The sequence below is a fragment of the Ips typographus genome, linkage group LG11, assembly GCF_016097725.1.
Source record: "Ips typographus isolate SLU linkage group LG11, UJ_Ityp_2.0, whole genome shotgun sequence".
Taxonomy (NCBI): domain Eukaryota; kingdom Metazoa; phylum Arthropoda; class Insecta; order Coleoptera; family Curculionidae; genus Ips; species Ips typographus.
In genome coordinates, this window is record NC_138432.1 from 4,758,521 (window position 1) to 4,777,128 (window position 18,608).

An 18,608-nucleotide genomic window follows, 5' to 3' on the forward strand; every position below is an offset into this window, starting at 1 on the left:
TTTTTTAGATACAACTTTTTGCCCTACATCACTGAAAAGAGCAGTTCAAGACGATTTGTTTGAGTGGTTCAACCATTCTGAACTCTCAAAAATAACCAAGATACAGAGTGTTCAAGTTTTGAACTGTGTGAATTTCGTTAAAAAGTGCATCAAAGTAGTTTTCGGAAAATATCTCGAAAACGGTTAGATTTTCAAAAAAACCGCAAGAGTGCAAAATTGTTCTTTCTGGACTAGACATTGATGATTCACAAACATCCAGCCAAAAAGATAAAATTCTTGGCAACAATCAGTCAGGCGCCTTTCTGATTAACGTCGTTTATGAAGTACTGGATTATGGCCCTTTGTGCCCTAATTGCCGCCAATAAAATTACCCTTTATCACAACAACGACACAATATGGGTCATTAAGTGAGTGTATCTGAAATTCTAACGTGGGTGGTCAATATTATAACAGGTTGGTACTAACCGGTGCTAGGTATGTGTGCAATTAGGATTGTACAATCGAGTTTTGCATATGTAGGCAACCAGTACGCAAAAAAAATGTTGGTTATTTAAATTGCAAAAATATGGCAACGCTGGGTTATGGTGTGAACTTGAATGGACCCAGTCTGGTTCTTTAGGGGTGCAATAAACGAATTTTTAAAGTGCCCTTCAGGGTTTAATAGGTACATTTTCACCCTCGGTTATTCTTAGAGGCTTTCAACACAACGAAAGTTTTGAATGAAACTAATTTTTGTCAGACAAAGATGTCTGGTAGTAACAGTAAATAGGTGTTTTCTATTACTGTTTAATAATATGCTTATTACTCACTAGTTTTGGTGTCAACATTTAATTGTCTGTTTCTGACTTACTTTCAGTTTAATTGTAATTATGACAACCGTCAAAATGTCCTAAACCTGGAAACTGTTAAATTCAATATCATAGGGACAAAACAAAACATACTTGAAAAGTACCCAAATCAGTATGACTGAACTGTATAAATATTTTTGAAAATTGTCCAAAATTCAATAAACTTTCAAAGAATTTAGAATGGTTATTTTAAGCTAAAAATGGTCAAACTTTAGGTACCCTTTTGAGATCTTGAGGGTTCTATTACAGGAAAACCTTCATAACAAGCTTTAAAAGGTTGTTCTTAGCTTAAACGGGATAAAAGAGGATGTTGACCATTTTCTAAGAAGAGTTCCATTGTAATCATCATCTGAAATAATACATGCCAAATTTCGAGCCAAACAAAATTAGTTTTAAAACTTATACACAAAACATAGTAGGTCATGACAAGCTGAATCAAATGACGTAATCATATACAGGGTGTCCCATTTGAAATAGTGTACTTTTAGGACATTGAATGCACTTTTAACCGGTTTAGTGCATATTCTTGTTGAAATTTTCACCCTGTATATCTTTTTAACTGCACGCTTTTTGTATACCACATAGTAGACTGTAAAGTAGGCATTGAATGATTAATCGAATGAATGTAATAATATACAGGATGTTCCGTTTAAAATAGTTCACTTTTTGACCTTTGAACGCACAGACAACGTATATAAACTTGTCATTGACCTGCATATTAACAGATCCGTACGGAGTGTTGTAATAACAATCCAGGGACTGCCAATCCAACAGGACCATAATTACAAAAATAACACTTTTAAAACACTAATTATCACCTTAAAATGCGAGATTATCAAAATAAACGGAGACATCAACAGTCAATTAGGTTAGAAACCTTTTTACTAATTAAAAATTTTAAAAATTGTTTCTACTATAAAAACTATTTTTAAACTTTTTTCTTTTTTAAAATCTTTATGAATATTTTTTTATTTAGTATTTTAAGGGCTATAAATTGATATATTAGGCCATACTGTAACTGTCAAAATAACTTTGGTGCATTAAATTGGTTGAATTTAAATTTCAATTTAGTGCAAAAACAAACAAAAATTGATAATTAACCTAACCTACTTCTTTCTCTCTTAAGCAATTAAATGTTTTATTAAAAAACTAATTTAATGTGCACATTTGTCTTCTCCATAACAATTTCAAAATTGAGTTTTTTTATTGTTTTACATGTTTCTGCAAATTAAATAGAACAAACAGATTTGCGTAAAAAAAGCAAATATTTTGCTTTTTCTTGACCAATCACAACATTTTTGCACGTGGAAAAGTAAAACATCACCAACGGTTTGTTAAGTAAAAGAAGTGTTTAAGGTAATAGAAATACCAAAAAAATTGACAAACTGTGTGGTGATAGTAAAATATTTATTAAAAATGAGCTGAAAATTAAAGAGAATAATGTGGAAATATTAAAATAGCAGAGTTTTAAAAATTGAGAAAGTCATCCTTTTCATAAAATTTCGTCGATATTAAAGTTTTCCTTAAAAAATCTTCTTAAAGTGTATTTAATATTTATTACAAATTTAAGAATAAAATAATTACTTTATAGTAATGTGTTTGTTTAGGATTTTCAAAAATAAACCCATTTTCAAAGTATTTTCTGCAAAATTCTAAAGCAAAACAAATTTAAAAAAAATTTAAAAAACTAACAAAAATTAAAATGACTTACCATTGGTGGTCGTGTTAGTTCCATTTCCTTGCGCTTTCCTTTTCAATTTATCCTTCTGTTCCTGTCCCTTTTTGACACCTAACCGAAAACTAGCCAACCGCTGGAGGAAACCGCCCAATCCCGACTTGGTCTTCTTTGCGCGACCGTCCAACGCTTTGGTAGCCTGTTCGGCCATTGCGCCGGTATTCAACTGTTGGCCGATGCTCGACTGTTTCGCGTAGTCTTCATCGTGGCCGGCTTGATTTGGACCGTAGGAGGGGAATTTGGACGTGGTACTATTTTTGACTGTCCGACTGTTTGGGACGCCACCCGTGGTCGTCCTGGTATCTGGAACAAGGATAATTGGGGTTAGGGGTGACAATTTCTCTCTATTTTTGATTGAAAGAATGACACCGCTTTTCTCCCTGACTGTACCAAATTTTGAAGTGTTTTTTTAGATTATTGAATAGGAAATTTAATGAGTATTCTTAAAACTTGCTTAAAACAGTCATTTTCTTACTCCAACTGGGTTTTAAAGACAATTTTCTCTCTGACTGTCCTTTCAAACTCTGTTTCTGGCAGTTCAAACTTTGGCATCACTTTTCTCCCTAACTGTACAAAATTTTGTACTGTTTTTTAGGTTATTGAATAGAAAATTTAGTGAGGATTCTTAAAACTTGCTTAAAACAGTAATTTTCTTACTCCAACTGGGTTTTAAAGGCAATTTTCTCTCTGACTGTCCTTTCAAACTGTGTTTCTAGCAGTTCAAGTTTTGACTCTGCTTTTCCTCCTGACTGTATCAAATTTTGTACTATTGTTTCAGGTTACTGAATAGAAAATTTAATGATGATAATTAAAACTTGCTTAAAACAGTAATTTTCTTACTCAAAGTAAGTTTTAAAGGCAATTTTCTCTCTGACTGTCCTTTCAAACTGTGTTTCTGGCAGTTCAAACTTTGGCATCGCTTTTCTCCCTGATTCTACCAAATTTTGTACTGTTTTTTCAGGTTATTGAATAGGATATTTAATAAAGATCGCACGTCAATTTCGCACTGCAAGTGAGTTTTACAGGCGATTTTGTCTCTGAATGCCCTTTTCAAACTATGTTTCTGGTAGTTCGACTTTGCCTCCGCTTTTCTTACTAACTGTATCAAATTTTGCACTGTTTTTTCAGGTTATGGAATAGGAAATTTAATGAGGATTCTTAAAACTTGCTTAAAACAGTCATTTCCTTTCTTCATGTGGGTTTTACAAGCGATTTTGTCTCTGACTGTCCTTTCAAGCTGTGTTTTTGGCACTTCAAATTGACTCCGCTTTTCTCACTGTATACCAAATGTTGTAGTATTTTATCAAGGCTGATTGGATAGGAAATTTAATAAGAATTACAAAAATGTGCTTAAAACTATCATTTTCTCACTCCAAGTGGGTTTGACAAGCAATTTTGCAAATATCAAATTTTTTTAAAGTTTTCTTGCAGTATTCGATACAAAACATGTTTCTGAGATTTATACAGTGGTCACGTGACTGCCTAGCTAAACTATCCTCCAAAAACTACGTAATAATCTCAAAACTGTCAAAATTTACTTAGAATTTGCAAGAATTACAGTTTAACACAGTTTTTTTTAGTTTTCAAATCAAGATGTGTTCCTGAGATTTAGGACAGTTACTTTAAAAATGGCCAGCTTGTAAATGTATTTTGTTATTTAATTTTCTTCTTCTTTTAAATTACTGAAAACAAAATAGCGCCAAAAATAGTTCAGGTGTTTTAAAAATACTACTATAACTAGTAATATAAGTTTGTTCAATCAACCAACTGTCAAAAATCAACTTTCAAGAGCTTTGAATACGATTTTTGTATGCTTATTTGCTTTGTTAACGGCCATTTGCACCGTCGTACTTTAAGCCTAGCTTAAACTGAGTTTGGTTCAGACTGTGACAATACAGATGGAAAAAGTCACAGTCTGGACTACACTTAAGGTACTTAGGCTTAAAGTACGATGGTGCAAATGGGGGTAAAAAGGTGTTTTAGTCACGTGACCTTATGCTACATTTCATCAAAATTTTTGTTTTTAGCCTCAAACACTGCATTTAGTGTTTGCTAGAGTTGCCATATCGTGTTTCTCTTGCTTTGTTCCACAGACCTATAAAGTGAAGTTTAATGATTGAAAAAAGGGTTTACAAACCAAAACAAAACCACGTTCAGGTCAAAAGTAGGTTTTGTTGAGTATAAAATACAAATTTGAAGGTATCTTATACCTCTATACTCTGAAACTGTAGACTTGATATGAAGTTTAGTTTAGAACCATTGAATTGCTTCACTTAACTTTAAAACTAAGCAGTTTATAAGGTAAAACACAAATATAGTAACTGTAATAGAAAAAACTTACTTATGGCAACATTTGATCCAATTAAAGAACTCTGACTGAGACTTTTCAAGTCCAAATGCGTATGCTGGTACTGAACCCCATCAAGAGTGTATGCTTTTATTGTACAACCATCTATGTCCTTCTTTACTAATTGGGAACCTGAAACAAGAAAGTTTTCATGTTAAAAAACAGTGGGAATGTTATTGTGTATCTGTAATTCTAATAAGAACAACCCTATATTTCAATCCTACACCTTAGAACGAAATACGATGTTGTTTTAACGCCCACAGGATTAAGGTCAAGTTTTCTCGTTGAATTTCGCACCGATTGGCATGAGGCGTTACCTGAACTTAGTGGAAAAATTATTTTTTAGCACAGGAAACGCAAAACCTACTCATAAGTCTAGTCATATGGTAGACGGCCTTTGCTCTTATTTTTATCCTGGGTAACTTTACGTGTTTTTCGAATCTTAATTTCGTCATCAAACTGAACGTTTGCCAGCTTATTTTAACCGCGAAACCAGCTTGATTTATTGGATTATACAACTGATTCTGTTGTCTATGGCGAAGTATCAACACCCACTATACACTACACTAGCAAAATATTGTCAGTGTACTTACATGAAACTGTAATCTTTATTTGATCCATGAAAGCTAGAGGAACAAAACATCAATAAGTCAAACCAATCGAACATGTAATGCATGACATCATTAAGCTTTTAAAATGCAAAAATGCTTATCCTTGATCGAATAACGCATTCAATATTAAAACTAATACTGTTTTGGTATACTATAAGGTTGTTTCCTTTTTAGGTGGTTGTTGGGTTTGTTCAAACTGTCAAGCCTGGTCATTCAGCAAACTGTAAAATTTACTATTTAATTCAAATTTCAACAATTTGGAGAAGGCGCCTACCAAAAACACTGCAACTTTTCAAAATTTACTCCTACTAAGTGACAAAATAAAAAGTGGGTGCTATATTACTTTTCACAAAAGCTTAGATTAATCAAAATACATATTTTTGAAGAAGTTCGAAGAAATTAATACACATTTTATTATTAACTAGAGCTGTGATTTGATTCTAGTGTGTGTTCTTGTGTCTTTGCTGTCTGTCTACGTTTTCTGATGGTTTTTATTATCTCCATGGAACAGTAATTACAAGATTACTTCACACACACTACGGTAAGAATATTTGTTAAAAAACATTCAAACAAATTATTCATATCAGTGAATTAAACTTTAAAAATTGAACTGACTTTTGCTCTTTCGTTTCTTCGGTTAAGAATCTGTATTTTTGAAAGTATCTCACAAGCTTAAATATAATTCGTTCGACTGAAGCAGATTTGGAATAAGCTAAAAAATACCTTTACAAAAATATAAAACACTATGTAGTTACATTGAAAAACAACGTAGAAATTCTCTTTTTACACATATTTTTTCCAAATAACCGAGTTACTATGCTTGGTTGACCTTTTTTGTGCTTTGACACAGTTTTTAGGGAATATCTTCCTGAGGAGACCCTATAGCGCTATAGTGTCCTAATGCAATCTTGTTGAGGATGAAATTTCCTACAACTTTCCTGTCGTACATATTTTTGATATTTTTTCAAATAACCGTGTAACGCTTAATTAAAGTTGGTTAGAGTCTTTTAAAGCACTTCTTGTGCGTTAACACAGTTTTCCGGAAATATCACCCTTAAAAGGCCCTGTAGGGCAAAAGTGCCCTAATTCAATCTGGTAAAAAGTGAAATTTCCTACAATTTTTCTCTTTTACACTTTTTTTCATATTTGCCCAAATAACCGAGTTAGTTATACCAGAGTTTTTTTTTCATATTTTTTTATAATAAATTTCATTAAAAAAATAATTAATAAAAAAAAATAAGATTTTATGTTCAACCTGGTTTTGATCATGGTTATGACTTTTAACCCGTTTTTTTTAAGATCACGTGACATTTCCGCAATTTTGAAATTTTTTAATTTTTTAGTACAACCAGTTTTTGGTTTTTTAAGTTTTTTTTATAACTTTTCATACACTCTTTCATTCAATCGTGAATAACTTTCTTATTTGACCAACAAAGTATAGACTTTTATATGTCGATGGATAGCCAATAAAATGGACTTTAGAAAAATATGACAACTTTGGTTAATTAGTTTGCCGGTTTGGCCACTAGAGGGCGTCAAAGTTGACCAATTTTTTGATGCAGCTTTTACTGAATCGTGAATCTCACCAATTTAGTACACTCTGTGTAGACTTTTATACATCAATGGATAGCTAATGATATGGGCTTCCCTGCGATATGGCAACACTGACTAGTTGATTTATTGCTTGGGCCGCTAGAGGGCCTCAAAGTTGATACATTTATTTTCTACTTTTTTTAGTGCAGTATTTCATTCAATCGTAAATAACTCGCTTATTTGGTCCACAGTATATAAACTTTTGTACGTTGATAGATAGCTAATGAAATGGGATTTCTAAAGATATGACAACATTGGTTGGTAAGCTGAACCGTTTGGACGCTAGAGGGCTTCAAATTTAACCAATTTTTCTCTCAACCTTGAGAATCTAAGCAACTGAAAACAATTTTTAAACTTCTGGTGACAATTTAAAGATCAAAAATCATCAATGCTATTTTAATGTTTCTGACCTGCAAAAACCGTTTAAGAACCTCTTGTAATGCTTTCAAGATTCAGAAGACAGTTTGAAAGACACTGGGGACATTTCTGAGCTGCAAATAGAAAGGAAAGTTTTCAATAACATTTAGAGGTTAATACAGCTTTTATATCAACCAAATAATACAAAAACCTTGACATTTACTGTTACTTTTGGAGATAACATCAAATTTGAGACACCTTGTACAGTTTGTAAACTTCCACCATCAAATCAAAATTACATAATCTGTTCTTATTAACATCAGAATAGAAATCACAGCTCTGATTTACCTAATAGATGTAAATACTAAAATTTACCTCTTCGCCTTAACTTGCTAACATCCGGTTGACTTTTGGCTACCTCTCTCCTCCTCAAATTATTGAGGGAGTCCAGATATTCCCGTTTGTGAATTATGGAGTCGCTATCACTCAATTCGGGCTGCGACACACTTCTTCTGGGATCGAGATATTGAGGTTTCGGCCTGACCAGTTGAGGTTGAGGTGATATTGGAGGTTCAGGCGATGAACTGTTCAACGAGTAGAGGGACTCCCTGTCTGGTGTTACTGTGGAGGTGCTGGCGTCGTCGCGCCAGTTTACTTCAGCCACTACCGGTGAAAAATGAACACCTAAAATAGCAACATTTATGTTAAAAGTTGTTTTTTATGGAAGGAAACTAATTATACGTGAGCTTTTTTGATTTGTTTAGTTCATTAACTCTGACTATTAAATTTAGTGAATGCAAACTTGCAGATTTCTATGTAGAGATCAGGCAGACACTCATCATCAATTAATTAATAAAATCAAAATCAAATTTTCGATTTTATAACCAGGAAAGTAGAGTTGTTCATAATATTTAATTCATCCTTGGAAAGTTACGTTTTTGTTATTATTTGACAACATTCACAATTCTATGTATAGGATAGGATGTTCCACACAGTCGTACGCCAAACTCACAATTATAAAACAAAATGTGCACATTTTGCTGTTTTTGGCATTATATCCTAAATTTTCCTGATTTTTTTATAACTTACCTTTACTTCCGTTACTTCCAGTAAAACTCTTGACCGATTGTCTTAAAGTTTTGTCCTCAATATCGCTCATCCCCGAAGTGCTGGTGCTACTCTTAATGATCGATCCTTTCCTAGGAACATCCAGGTCACTTTCGTCCAACAAAATATTCTTGTTTCTCTCCTCCTCAATGGTGTTAGTGTCGTATCTGCTAGCGGAAATTTCCTGGACGCTTTTTCTCCTATCGTCGTCCATATAGATATCCTTTTCGCGTCTTACGACTGGTTCAATCCGGTTCAAATCGGGTGTACTGACGGCAACCGATCTATTCTGGTATCTTTTGGTTGGTGTCGATGAGGCAAAACTGGATCGATGTTTCAGTACTTGGTGGTTGTCGTGCAAACTGTTGGTACTGCTCACCAAGCTTTGTAGTGACTGTTCTGAGATGGCTTTAAGGACTCGTCGGTCAAATTCCACTATGGGTGACTTGGGAAGTTTCTTTTTGTATCGCAGCGAACCTTCATCGTCGCTTAAGTCCACTCGATTGGACATGGCCTCACTGTAAGAGCCTTCACGCTTGTAGTTGGCCATATCTGTTGCTTCCTCACTGTTGCCAATCAATGAGACAAGTTCATGTTCTTCTAAACTTGGTTCAGTATGGTGGGGTTCACTTGTACAAACTAAAGTTTCACTTTTAGCACTATTCTTGTCAAAGTCCAGGTCGGCAAGATTTAAATTCTTCTCGGCCACCGACACTAGTGCAACTGGCAAATTGAATTCCCCGATGAAATTCAAGTCTTTTGGCACACTGGAAACGTTAACAACCGAATCTTGAATGTCAACTGGCAATCTGTCGCTGGTCTGGAGCAAATTGGGCACACTTGCCGCATGCGAGACATTACCGTCTCTAAATATACTCGACTTAAAATAACCACTTTCCAGATCTAAATTTACACTTGGGTTGGTGGAATGCGGCTGTATGGTGGAATTCGAATTCGACAGTTGGCCGCCATGCTTTTTGCGAAGAAAAGCGTCGGTGAGGGGGGAGGATTTGCTCAGGGGTTCGTTGAACGGGTCGTACCGATTGAATATTGATAAGTCCTGGTAAGACACTCCAAAATTGGTAGTAAAATTCTAGAAAAAAATATTGTATTTAAATTTAGCTTCAAGGAAAATGTAGTAAATTTAGTCTTTAAACAAAACTTAAAAACATAAAAAACATGCATAAACCACATTTAAATGACTTATTTAAAACTTAGTTTGTCAAAATCAGTTCAGTTTTTTTAAACTTTGTACATAGGTACAAACAAACAAACAAAAATACAAAAACTTGCTAATGTTTTTCCTATTTTCTACTAAAAGTTTCATTCAGTCAAGTTTTTTGCTATCTTTTACAGTTTTCGAGATATCCGCTTTTGAATGTCTGTGTGTGTGGCAGACGCCACGTGACCGCTTTCTATAGCGGAAATTTGGGAAACTAAACAAAATATCGAAAACTTTATTTAGTTTTTATTTTGTATAGAGTGGCCATGTCGGTAGTAAGCCCTAGACTTCAAAATTACTGACTGAAATAGCGTTTCTTTGCATTTCTGACTTTCCTTCATTTTCAAAAGGATTTATCACAGTTTGAGTTAACTAAGAGTTGTTTATGAAAAAAATGCTTTACGTCCCTGGATTTTATGGTCAATTTACTGGTTACACAGCAGATTTCAGTGCCGTAACCCCCAAATTTCGAAAATACTGACTGAAATTGTGTTTCATTGCATTTTAACTGACTTTCTTTCATTTTTGATAGTGTTTATCACAGTTTGAATGAAGTAAAGGTTGTTTATGGAAAAAGTTAATTACGTTCTTGGATTTTAAGGTTAATTTATTGTCTTAATAAGAAATTTGAGTAAAGTAGCCTCCAAATATCGAAAATACTGACTAAAATTGCGTTTCATTGCATTTTAGCTGACTTCTTTAATTTTTGATGGTTTTATCACAGTTTGGGTGAAGTAAAGGTTGTTTATGGAAAAAGTGCAATACGTCCCTAGTTTTTGAGGTTAATTTGCTGCCTACACAACAAATTTCAGCACTGTAACCAACAAATTTTGAAAAAACTGACTGAAATTGTGTTTCATTGCATTTTAACTAAATTTCTTTCATTTTTGATGGTAGTTATCACAGTTTCAGTGAAGTAAGGTTTGTTTATGGAAAAAATACAGTACGACCCTAGATTTTAAGGTCAATTTACTGGCTACACAGCAAATTTCAGTGCCGTAACCCTCAGATTTCAAAAATACTGACAAAAAATGTGTTTCATTGCATTTTAACTGACATTCTTTCATTTTTGATGGTATTTGTCACAGTTTAAGTGAAGTAAAGGTTGTTTATGGAAGAAGTGCAATACGTCCCTAGTTTTTGAGGTTAATTTGCTGCCTACACAACAAATTTCAGCACTGTAACCAACAAATTTTGAAAAAACTGACTGAAATTGTGTTTCATTGCATTTTAACTAAATTTCTTTCATTTTTGATGGTAGTTATCACAGTTTCAGTGAAGTAAGGTTTGTTTATGGAAAAAATACAGTACGACCCTAGATTTTAAGGTCAATTTACTGGCTACACAGCAAATTTCAGTGCCGTAACCCTCAGATTTCAAAAATACTGACAAAAAATGTGTTTCATTGCATTTTAACTGACATTCTTTCATTTTTGATGGTATTTGTCACAGTTTAAGTGAAGTAAAGGTTGTTTATGGAAGAAGTGCAATACGTCCCTAGTTTTTGAGGTTAATTTGCTGCCTACACAACAAATTTCAGCACTGTAACCAACAAATTTTGAAAAAACTGACTGAAATTGTGTTTCATTGCATTTTAACTAACTTTCTTTCAGTTTTGATGGTAGTTATCACAGTTTCAGTAAAGTAAGGTTTGTTTATGGAAAAAGTACAGTACGTCCATGAATTTTAAGGTCAATTTAATGGCTACATAGCAAATTTGAGTGCCATAACCCTCAGATTTCAAAAATACTGACAAAAAATGTGTTTCATTGCATTTTAACTGACATTCTTTCATTTTTGATGGTATTTGTCACAATTTAAGTGAAGTAAAGGTTGTTTATGGAAAAAGTGCAATACGTCCCTAGTTTTTGAGGTTAATTTGCTGCCTACACAACAAATTTCAGCACTGTAACCAACAAATTTTGAAAAAACTGACTGAAATTGTATTTCATTGCATTTTAACTAACTTTCTTTCATTTTTGATGGTAGTTATCACAGTTTCAGTGAAGTAAGGTTTGTTTATGGAAAAAATACAGTACGTCCCTGGTTTTAAGGTCAATTTACTAGCTACACAGCACATTTCAGTGCCGTAACCTTCAGATTTCAAAAATACTGACAACAAATTTGTTTCATTGCATTTTAACTGACATTCTTCATTTTTAATGGTATTTGTCACAGTTTAAGTGAAGTAAAGGTTGTTTATGGAAAAAGTGCAATACGTCCTTAGTTTTTGAGGTTAATTTACTGCCTACACAAAAAAATTTCAGCGCTGTAACCAACAAATTTTCAAAATACTGACTAAAATTGTGTTTCATTGCATTTTAACTGACTTCTTTCATTTTTGATGGTTTTATCACAGTTTGAGTGAAGTAAAGGTTGTTTATGGAAAAAATGCAATATGTCCCTAGTTTTTGAGGTTAATTTACTGCCTACACTCCTACACAACAAATTTCAGGGCTGTAACCAACAAATTTCGAAAATTCAGACTACAATTGTGTTTCATTGCATTTTAACTAACTTTCTTTGATTTTTGATGGTAATTATCACAGTTTCAGTGAAGTAAGATTTGTATGGAAAAAATACAGTACGTCCCTGGATTTTAAGGTCAATTTACTGGCTACACAGCAAATTTCAGTGCCGTAACCCTCAGATTTCAAAAATACTGACAAAAAATGTGTTTCATTGCATTTTAACTGACATTCTTTCATTTTTGATGGTATTTGTCACAGTTTAAGTGAAGTAAACGTTGTTTATAGAAAAAGTGCAATACGTCCCTAGTTTTTGAGGTTAATTTGCTGCCTGCACAACAAATTTCAGCACTGTAACCAACAAATTTTGAAAAAACTGACTGAAATTGTGTTTCATTGCATTTTAACTAACTTTCTTTCATTTTTGATGGTAGTTATCACAGTTTCAGTGAAGTAAGGTTTGTTTATGGAGAAAATACAGTACGTCCCTGGATTTTAAGGTCAATTTACTGTCTACACAGCAAATTTCAGTGCCGTAATCCCCAGATTTCGAAAATACTGACTGAAATAGCGTTTCATTGATATGTTAATTTTCTAACTAGTCCAAAGTTACAAAGTCAAAAATTGTGTTTTAAGCATTTCCCTCACTTTTTTTGAGAATTTGTTGCCTGGACTATTTTTGCACTTTTCTTTTTACAATCTCACAAAACACACGTTAAAAATATCCTTTATATCCTTATTGCCAAGAAAGAACATTTTAAAGCACACTAACCTAGAGAAAAACCAGTGCTAAGAATATAACAATAATCCTGTTATCATACTGTTTATTCTCTGTTGTAAAGCAAATTTCAATGGTAAAAATGCTGTTGTAAAAACATAGATATTTTTGTGTGTTTTTTTAATACGTTTTAATATTTAATATGACTTTTTTGAATGTTTATATGCTATATAAATGCAATGCAATTAAATGCTGTGCAATATTTCAAGAACACTAAAAAATTTGCGTGTTTCTCTTCTTTCTACATTTCTTTAAAAAAATGTGAAAAGCAGTTATTGCAATTAACACACTGTTCATTATAATTACTCAAAAATGTTACAAAGACTCTTTTGCGAGTGCTTTTGTGAAAAACTGATATTAAACAATACATTTGTTCTCAACAACTTTGGTTTTTGGTTTGGCTGAAATCTAAAGAGTCAAATATATTAAGAAAATGCGTAAAAACGTCCCAAATATCGAGTAAATTAGCATGTTTGTATATTATGTTGTGATTAAAAATACCTTAGCAATGGTTAGAATGGATAGAAGCGTACTTATCCTATCTTAAAATTCAATAAAGTAGAACAAAATTGGTTTCTTTTTGTATTCATTATCAACAAATACCAAAGTCAAGTAAGTAAATAAAAAATAAAGTAGGTAAGTTGTTGTCCTTGATATTTTCCGTTATTTACACAATTTTCTGGTAGGTTTAATAAAGCTATTTAAAATCACATTTTAATGTAGAATGTTATTAAATATGCGATGCAAAAACCCATTAGAACTAAGATCTCTAGCTTTTCCGTCTTTAGTGATACTACCTACCTGAAAAACATCACAATCATAGGCACCAAACCCAACACTGTTCCTGTCCTTCTGATATCCTCTGCGATTCACAGTCATGGGATGTTCGGTCATTTCATGCAAATTATCACTCAAACTGTTCCTTGTCTTTTCTTGTTCACTGACCCTACTCATCGAGCTTAGAAGCTGATCCCCGTATCCACTATCCTCACTCAAATTTTCACTCGAAAACTTTTTCGTCCCATTGCCACTGCCCAGCGGTAAATTATCGAAGCTTCGCCAAGTTTTTAGGTTGTCGCAAGACCTGCAAAAGAAGTGGATAATTAATTTGCTTGACTGAAATCAAAGGTTACCTTGAATTTTCTACAGTGGTGTCCGAGTCGCCTGAATCCGAGCTGCTGTACCTGGTCGAAACGTTGTACAAAAGAGAGTCACGACTACCACTTAGTTGTTTAGACCTGTTGATGATGAAAAACAAAACCAAGTTTACCTTCTCACTTCACAGCTTTGATTGCATTAAAAAACACTTACTTATTGTTTACGTCTTCATCTCCGAAAGTGAATACATCTCCGTGGAATAGCTCCTGAGTGATAAACTCCCTTCTGGCTCTAGCAATGTCAAGTGACTCAAACGAAAAGTGAGAAAATACACTCGGTGATTGGCTTTCAGCCTGACATTGTTTCTCCAAAGTTTCAAATTGTAACAAACTGCTGGACCTGCTTAAAGAAGTCTCATCATCTTCTGATCCTGGAATGCTTAAGAAACTTTCTTGTTTTCGACGTTTTGGCGGACAGGCAATTTCTCGGTCTGATTCGCATTCTGCTTCTTCTGCAAGAAGGAAACGTTGTTATTATTATGATTGTGTTTTGGTGGCGTTCAACTTTTGGTTTATTCGTTCGGAAATGATCCGGCAACTGCCATGCAAACTAAGCTGCCAGCTGGACTGGCTTGTTGATCAGTGCGCCAGCATTGTATATTGTAAAGGTGGTAAAAATAGTCAAGGCGGTGTTTATGCATGGTGGATTCACTTTCAAAAGTTTCTATTGAAATGACATAAATTATCATTAGTTTAAGTGGTCGTAAATCACTGGATTGAGTTGAGGTCATGGTGTATCCTTTAAAGCTTTTGGGCTACGCCTGTGGTTAGTTTTGTGGAACGAAGAAGCTTTAAAGCATCCACCTTAGAATCGGGATAACTTTTTTAATTTTCTTCTGTTTCAAACAATGAAATCCGGAAATGCCAATAATTTACCATTCGATAGCCCATCAAAAAATAAGTTGACATGCATTATGTCATTTTCCTGAAAAATGCTTCCTAAGGAAAATTTTAAACTCGTCGTTTAAAATTCAGTTAAAAAAGTTAGTTTTTTGTCATAACTGTCAGTTGGAGCAATTTTGATCAAATTTGGAACAAGTACTTATGAAATTAATACTCCTAATGATCAAAACTGTCTAGTGGCATAGATACAGAAAGATTGTTTTCATTTTCGGCCTTATTTCCTCCATCACCAGATATTTTTCAAAAATTTCACTTCTTTTACTTTTCTTGTTCAGTTTGAAAAAATAAGTAGGTTAGTCAGGTTATCTACTTCTTATAAAATTCTGATTTGAAACTTCGTTTACGAGATAATTGAGTTATTACATTCAAAGACCCAAAATCAACCCAACCCAACTTAAAAATTGTCTTGGAAACAGTGAAAATTGACTTGAGAGGCTTAAAAATTGTCTTTGTAACCAGTTTTCAGACAAATTGAAAGACTTTAGTCTTGAAAATTGACTTGAAAACTGTGAAAATCGACTTGAGAGGCTTAAAAACTGTCTTTGTAGCCAGTGGTCATAGTTTTCAGGTAAGTTGAAGAACTTTAGTATTCAAAATTGACTTGTAGACATGAAAAATTAATTTCTCTAGAATTTTTGACAACAAACTCACACATTTAAACTTTGAAAATTGACTTATTAGACACAAAAAACTTGTGACTCTGAACCAACGAAAAGTGACATCAAAAAATTTGCATTTGAAGTAAGTTTTCATAATTTGAAAACACATTTCAATACGTTAGTATTGAAAATAGTTTTAAATACAGGATATTGACATTAGATTCATGAAAATTAACTTGAAGACTAACTTAAGCTTCTTTACTTAGAGAACATTGGACTATTTTCCAGCCATTTCCAGCTTTGTCACTATTAAATAGACTTTTAGACACTTCAGTGTTAAAAATTCGACCATTTCTTTCAAATCTAGATTTTTTTCGTGCTTTAAGGTTGATTTTAGCCTGAAAAATAGAGTTTTAAGGCTCTTCTCGATCTTCACAAGGTTTTGACTTATCAGCCCAGTTTGTACACTGTCCATTAGTATTGAAAACGTCATTTCAAACCTCTTCACTATTAAATTGACTTCTACACTCATCGGTGCAACAAATTGAGGCATTTTCTAAGTAATTCGGACTGTTTTTAGTGTTGTAACACTGAAAAATCGAGTTTCAAACTATTTATATTAGTGAATATAGTTAAATTTAAGTTTCAGACACTTCAGTACGCTAAATGCTACGTTATTAGTCTTGAATACTATTTTTTAGAATTGAAAATTTAATTTGAACTGTTACCAGTTTTTAATTGAATCCTAGACTTATTTTAATCCAGAAAATTGAGTTGTACACCAAATAAAGTCCTGAAAATAGACTTTTGGACTATCTTTAATCATAGTGAAGTCAAATCTACCTTTAAATTTAACTTTTAGACTACTTTTAGTAGTAAAAAATGACTTGAATGTTGTTCGTGTTTGAAATCCAGTTTCAGACACTCGACAATCAGTTTTACACTACTTATAGTCTAAAAAATTTCAATTCTGACAGTTATAGCAAAAAAAAGACTATTTTTTAAAACTGGAGTCCTCCTTAGGAAACGGTTTTCAGGAAAATGACATAATGCATGTCAACTTATTTTTTTCTGGACTATCGAATGGTGAATTATCGACACTTAAAACTGGACCACCCTGTATAAAAAATCTATAATATAGCATTCTGCCCATAAGGATATCATTCCACTTTTCTATGCGTAGTTGCAGAAGCATTTTTGTATGTTTAATTGTATTCTGCAAACAAAGGTTAACACTACACAGTGATGCACACAACAAAGCGTGTTTCAAAATTAAAAACTTCTACTTACATTTTTAGACATCCCTAAGAAAGCTGTACAAATACAGGAACACAGATACATATTTAGAAAATTTTAAACATTTTGGTAATTTGGGTGTTGAATATTCGCCTTGTAAGATTCTCTTATACCACTCCAAAACAAAACTTACCAAATCGTTCATTACAAATGACACTCCCATCTTCAGAATCGGTGCGAAGCCAACAAACTGGTGAATACCTGGACTCTCCATCACTATCCGACCTCAAATCATCTGAAGTTTCTTCCTGGATCGTTTCCAAATACATATATTGAGGTGTGGTACCTGGCAGAAAGTACTCAGCATCTGAAAGTAGAAAAAACCTCATTAAAAGTGAAATTTTCTCGGAGATCATCTTCGTAACTAGCCCAGATTACACACAAACTCTCTCTAACAACACCAAAGTGCTTGTTTACAACTATTCAAATAATAAACGGTTCTAAATGATTTTAAAGGTTTTAAACGTGCGAATTTTCTCAAGCCTTACGAATAATGAATAGTTGAATGTGTAATTAACCGGTCGAAATGCATGTTCCAAAAAACTTTTTCTTAACGCAACTGGTTTGCATTTAAAGCATTGTTGTTGCAGATTTGCCTGTACGATAAACCGTTCCAAATACGACTGTATTGCATAACAAAAACAACAATATATAAAGCAAAAGAACTTATGTAAAAAAATTTGTGGCACAAATTGCGAGGTGTAAAATACACTAATTGGTGAATAAACAACGATGAAAGTGACAGTGTGTATTCTTTCTATTTTTCTGTAATTTACTGCTAGCAAAGCGAAATTCAATAATGCGGCTGTTTGAACTAAAAACTTGAACATGCCAGTTGGTCACGAGTTGTTTTCACGAAAATCAAGTCTTTTTAATTAGAGCACGTCTAGTTATTATGGAAAAAACTTGCAGAATTATATCTGCAGAAGTTAAATTAGTTTGTTAGGATAGTACAGACATAAAACATTTGATAACATCATTGTAAAACATCTAGAAATTGTTACAATACTTACATTAAGTTATAAATAAATACTAACGAAAACAAATGTTATTTAGTTTACAGTTAAGTACTTAATTTGCTAATTATTATCGTTTATCTCAATAATTCTGTCCACACTTTGGTTTAGTGCAAGCGATTTAAAAACAAAATTAAAGCAATTTTTTTGCTTTCATAAAATAACAATCATGATTCTCTAATTAAACTCTAATCTACGTAAATTGAAATGTATAGCAATAATAACAATTGAAACTATCAATTTAATAAAAAAACACACAATTGAACAATCGATAAAAGTTTATTTAATACCTCTTTTAATTTAATGCATAAGTTACGAGAAAAACTATAATAAACAGCTTGTATATTATTTTGTAAACTACTCCATAACTAAAAATCAAGAGATGATAGATTAAGTAATATTGCAGGCCATTTAACTCTTCTGTGCCAACTTTTATGTTAATAAAGCTTTTTAATTTTTTATTTGGTTAGGATATGCCCAAATTTCATTGGTTCTTAGTTCATTCCAATTTGTAATAGACAAAAAAAAAACAATCGTACTTTTGACGTCATTGCAACCTTATCTTTGACAG

At 32.9% G+C, this 18,608-nt stretch overlaps 2 protein-coding genes across 2 annotated transcripts in view; one reads left to right on the forward strand and one right to left on the reverse strand.

The window, feature by feature from the left end:
• Nucleotides 1–18,608, forward strand: part of LOC145735120 (hexosaminidase D-like) — a 132,671-nt gene that overhangs the window by 91,481 nt on the left and 22,582 nt on the right. The window lies entirely within an intron of this gene.
• The window catches only part of LOC145736069 (uncharacterized), a 78,720-nt gene that overhangs the window by 45,411 nt on the left and 14,701 nt on the right, over nucleotides 1–18,608 (reverse strand). Inside the window, 8 exon segments of the mRNA XM_081990310.1 lie at nucleotides 2,560–2,886; nucleotides 4,925–5,062; nucleotides 7,867–8,175; nucleotides 8,581–9,691; nucleotides 13,868–14,150; nucleotides 14,200–14,304; nucleotides 14,378–14,675; nucleotides 17,155–17,328. Coding sequence (XP_081846436.1) covers nucleotides 2,560–2,886; nucleotides 4,925–5,062; nucleotides 7,867–8,175; nucleotides 8,581–9,691; nucleotides 13,868–14,150; nucleotides 14,200–14,304; nucleotides 14,378–14,675; nucleotides 17,155–17,328 — 2,745 coding nt within the window.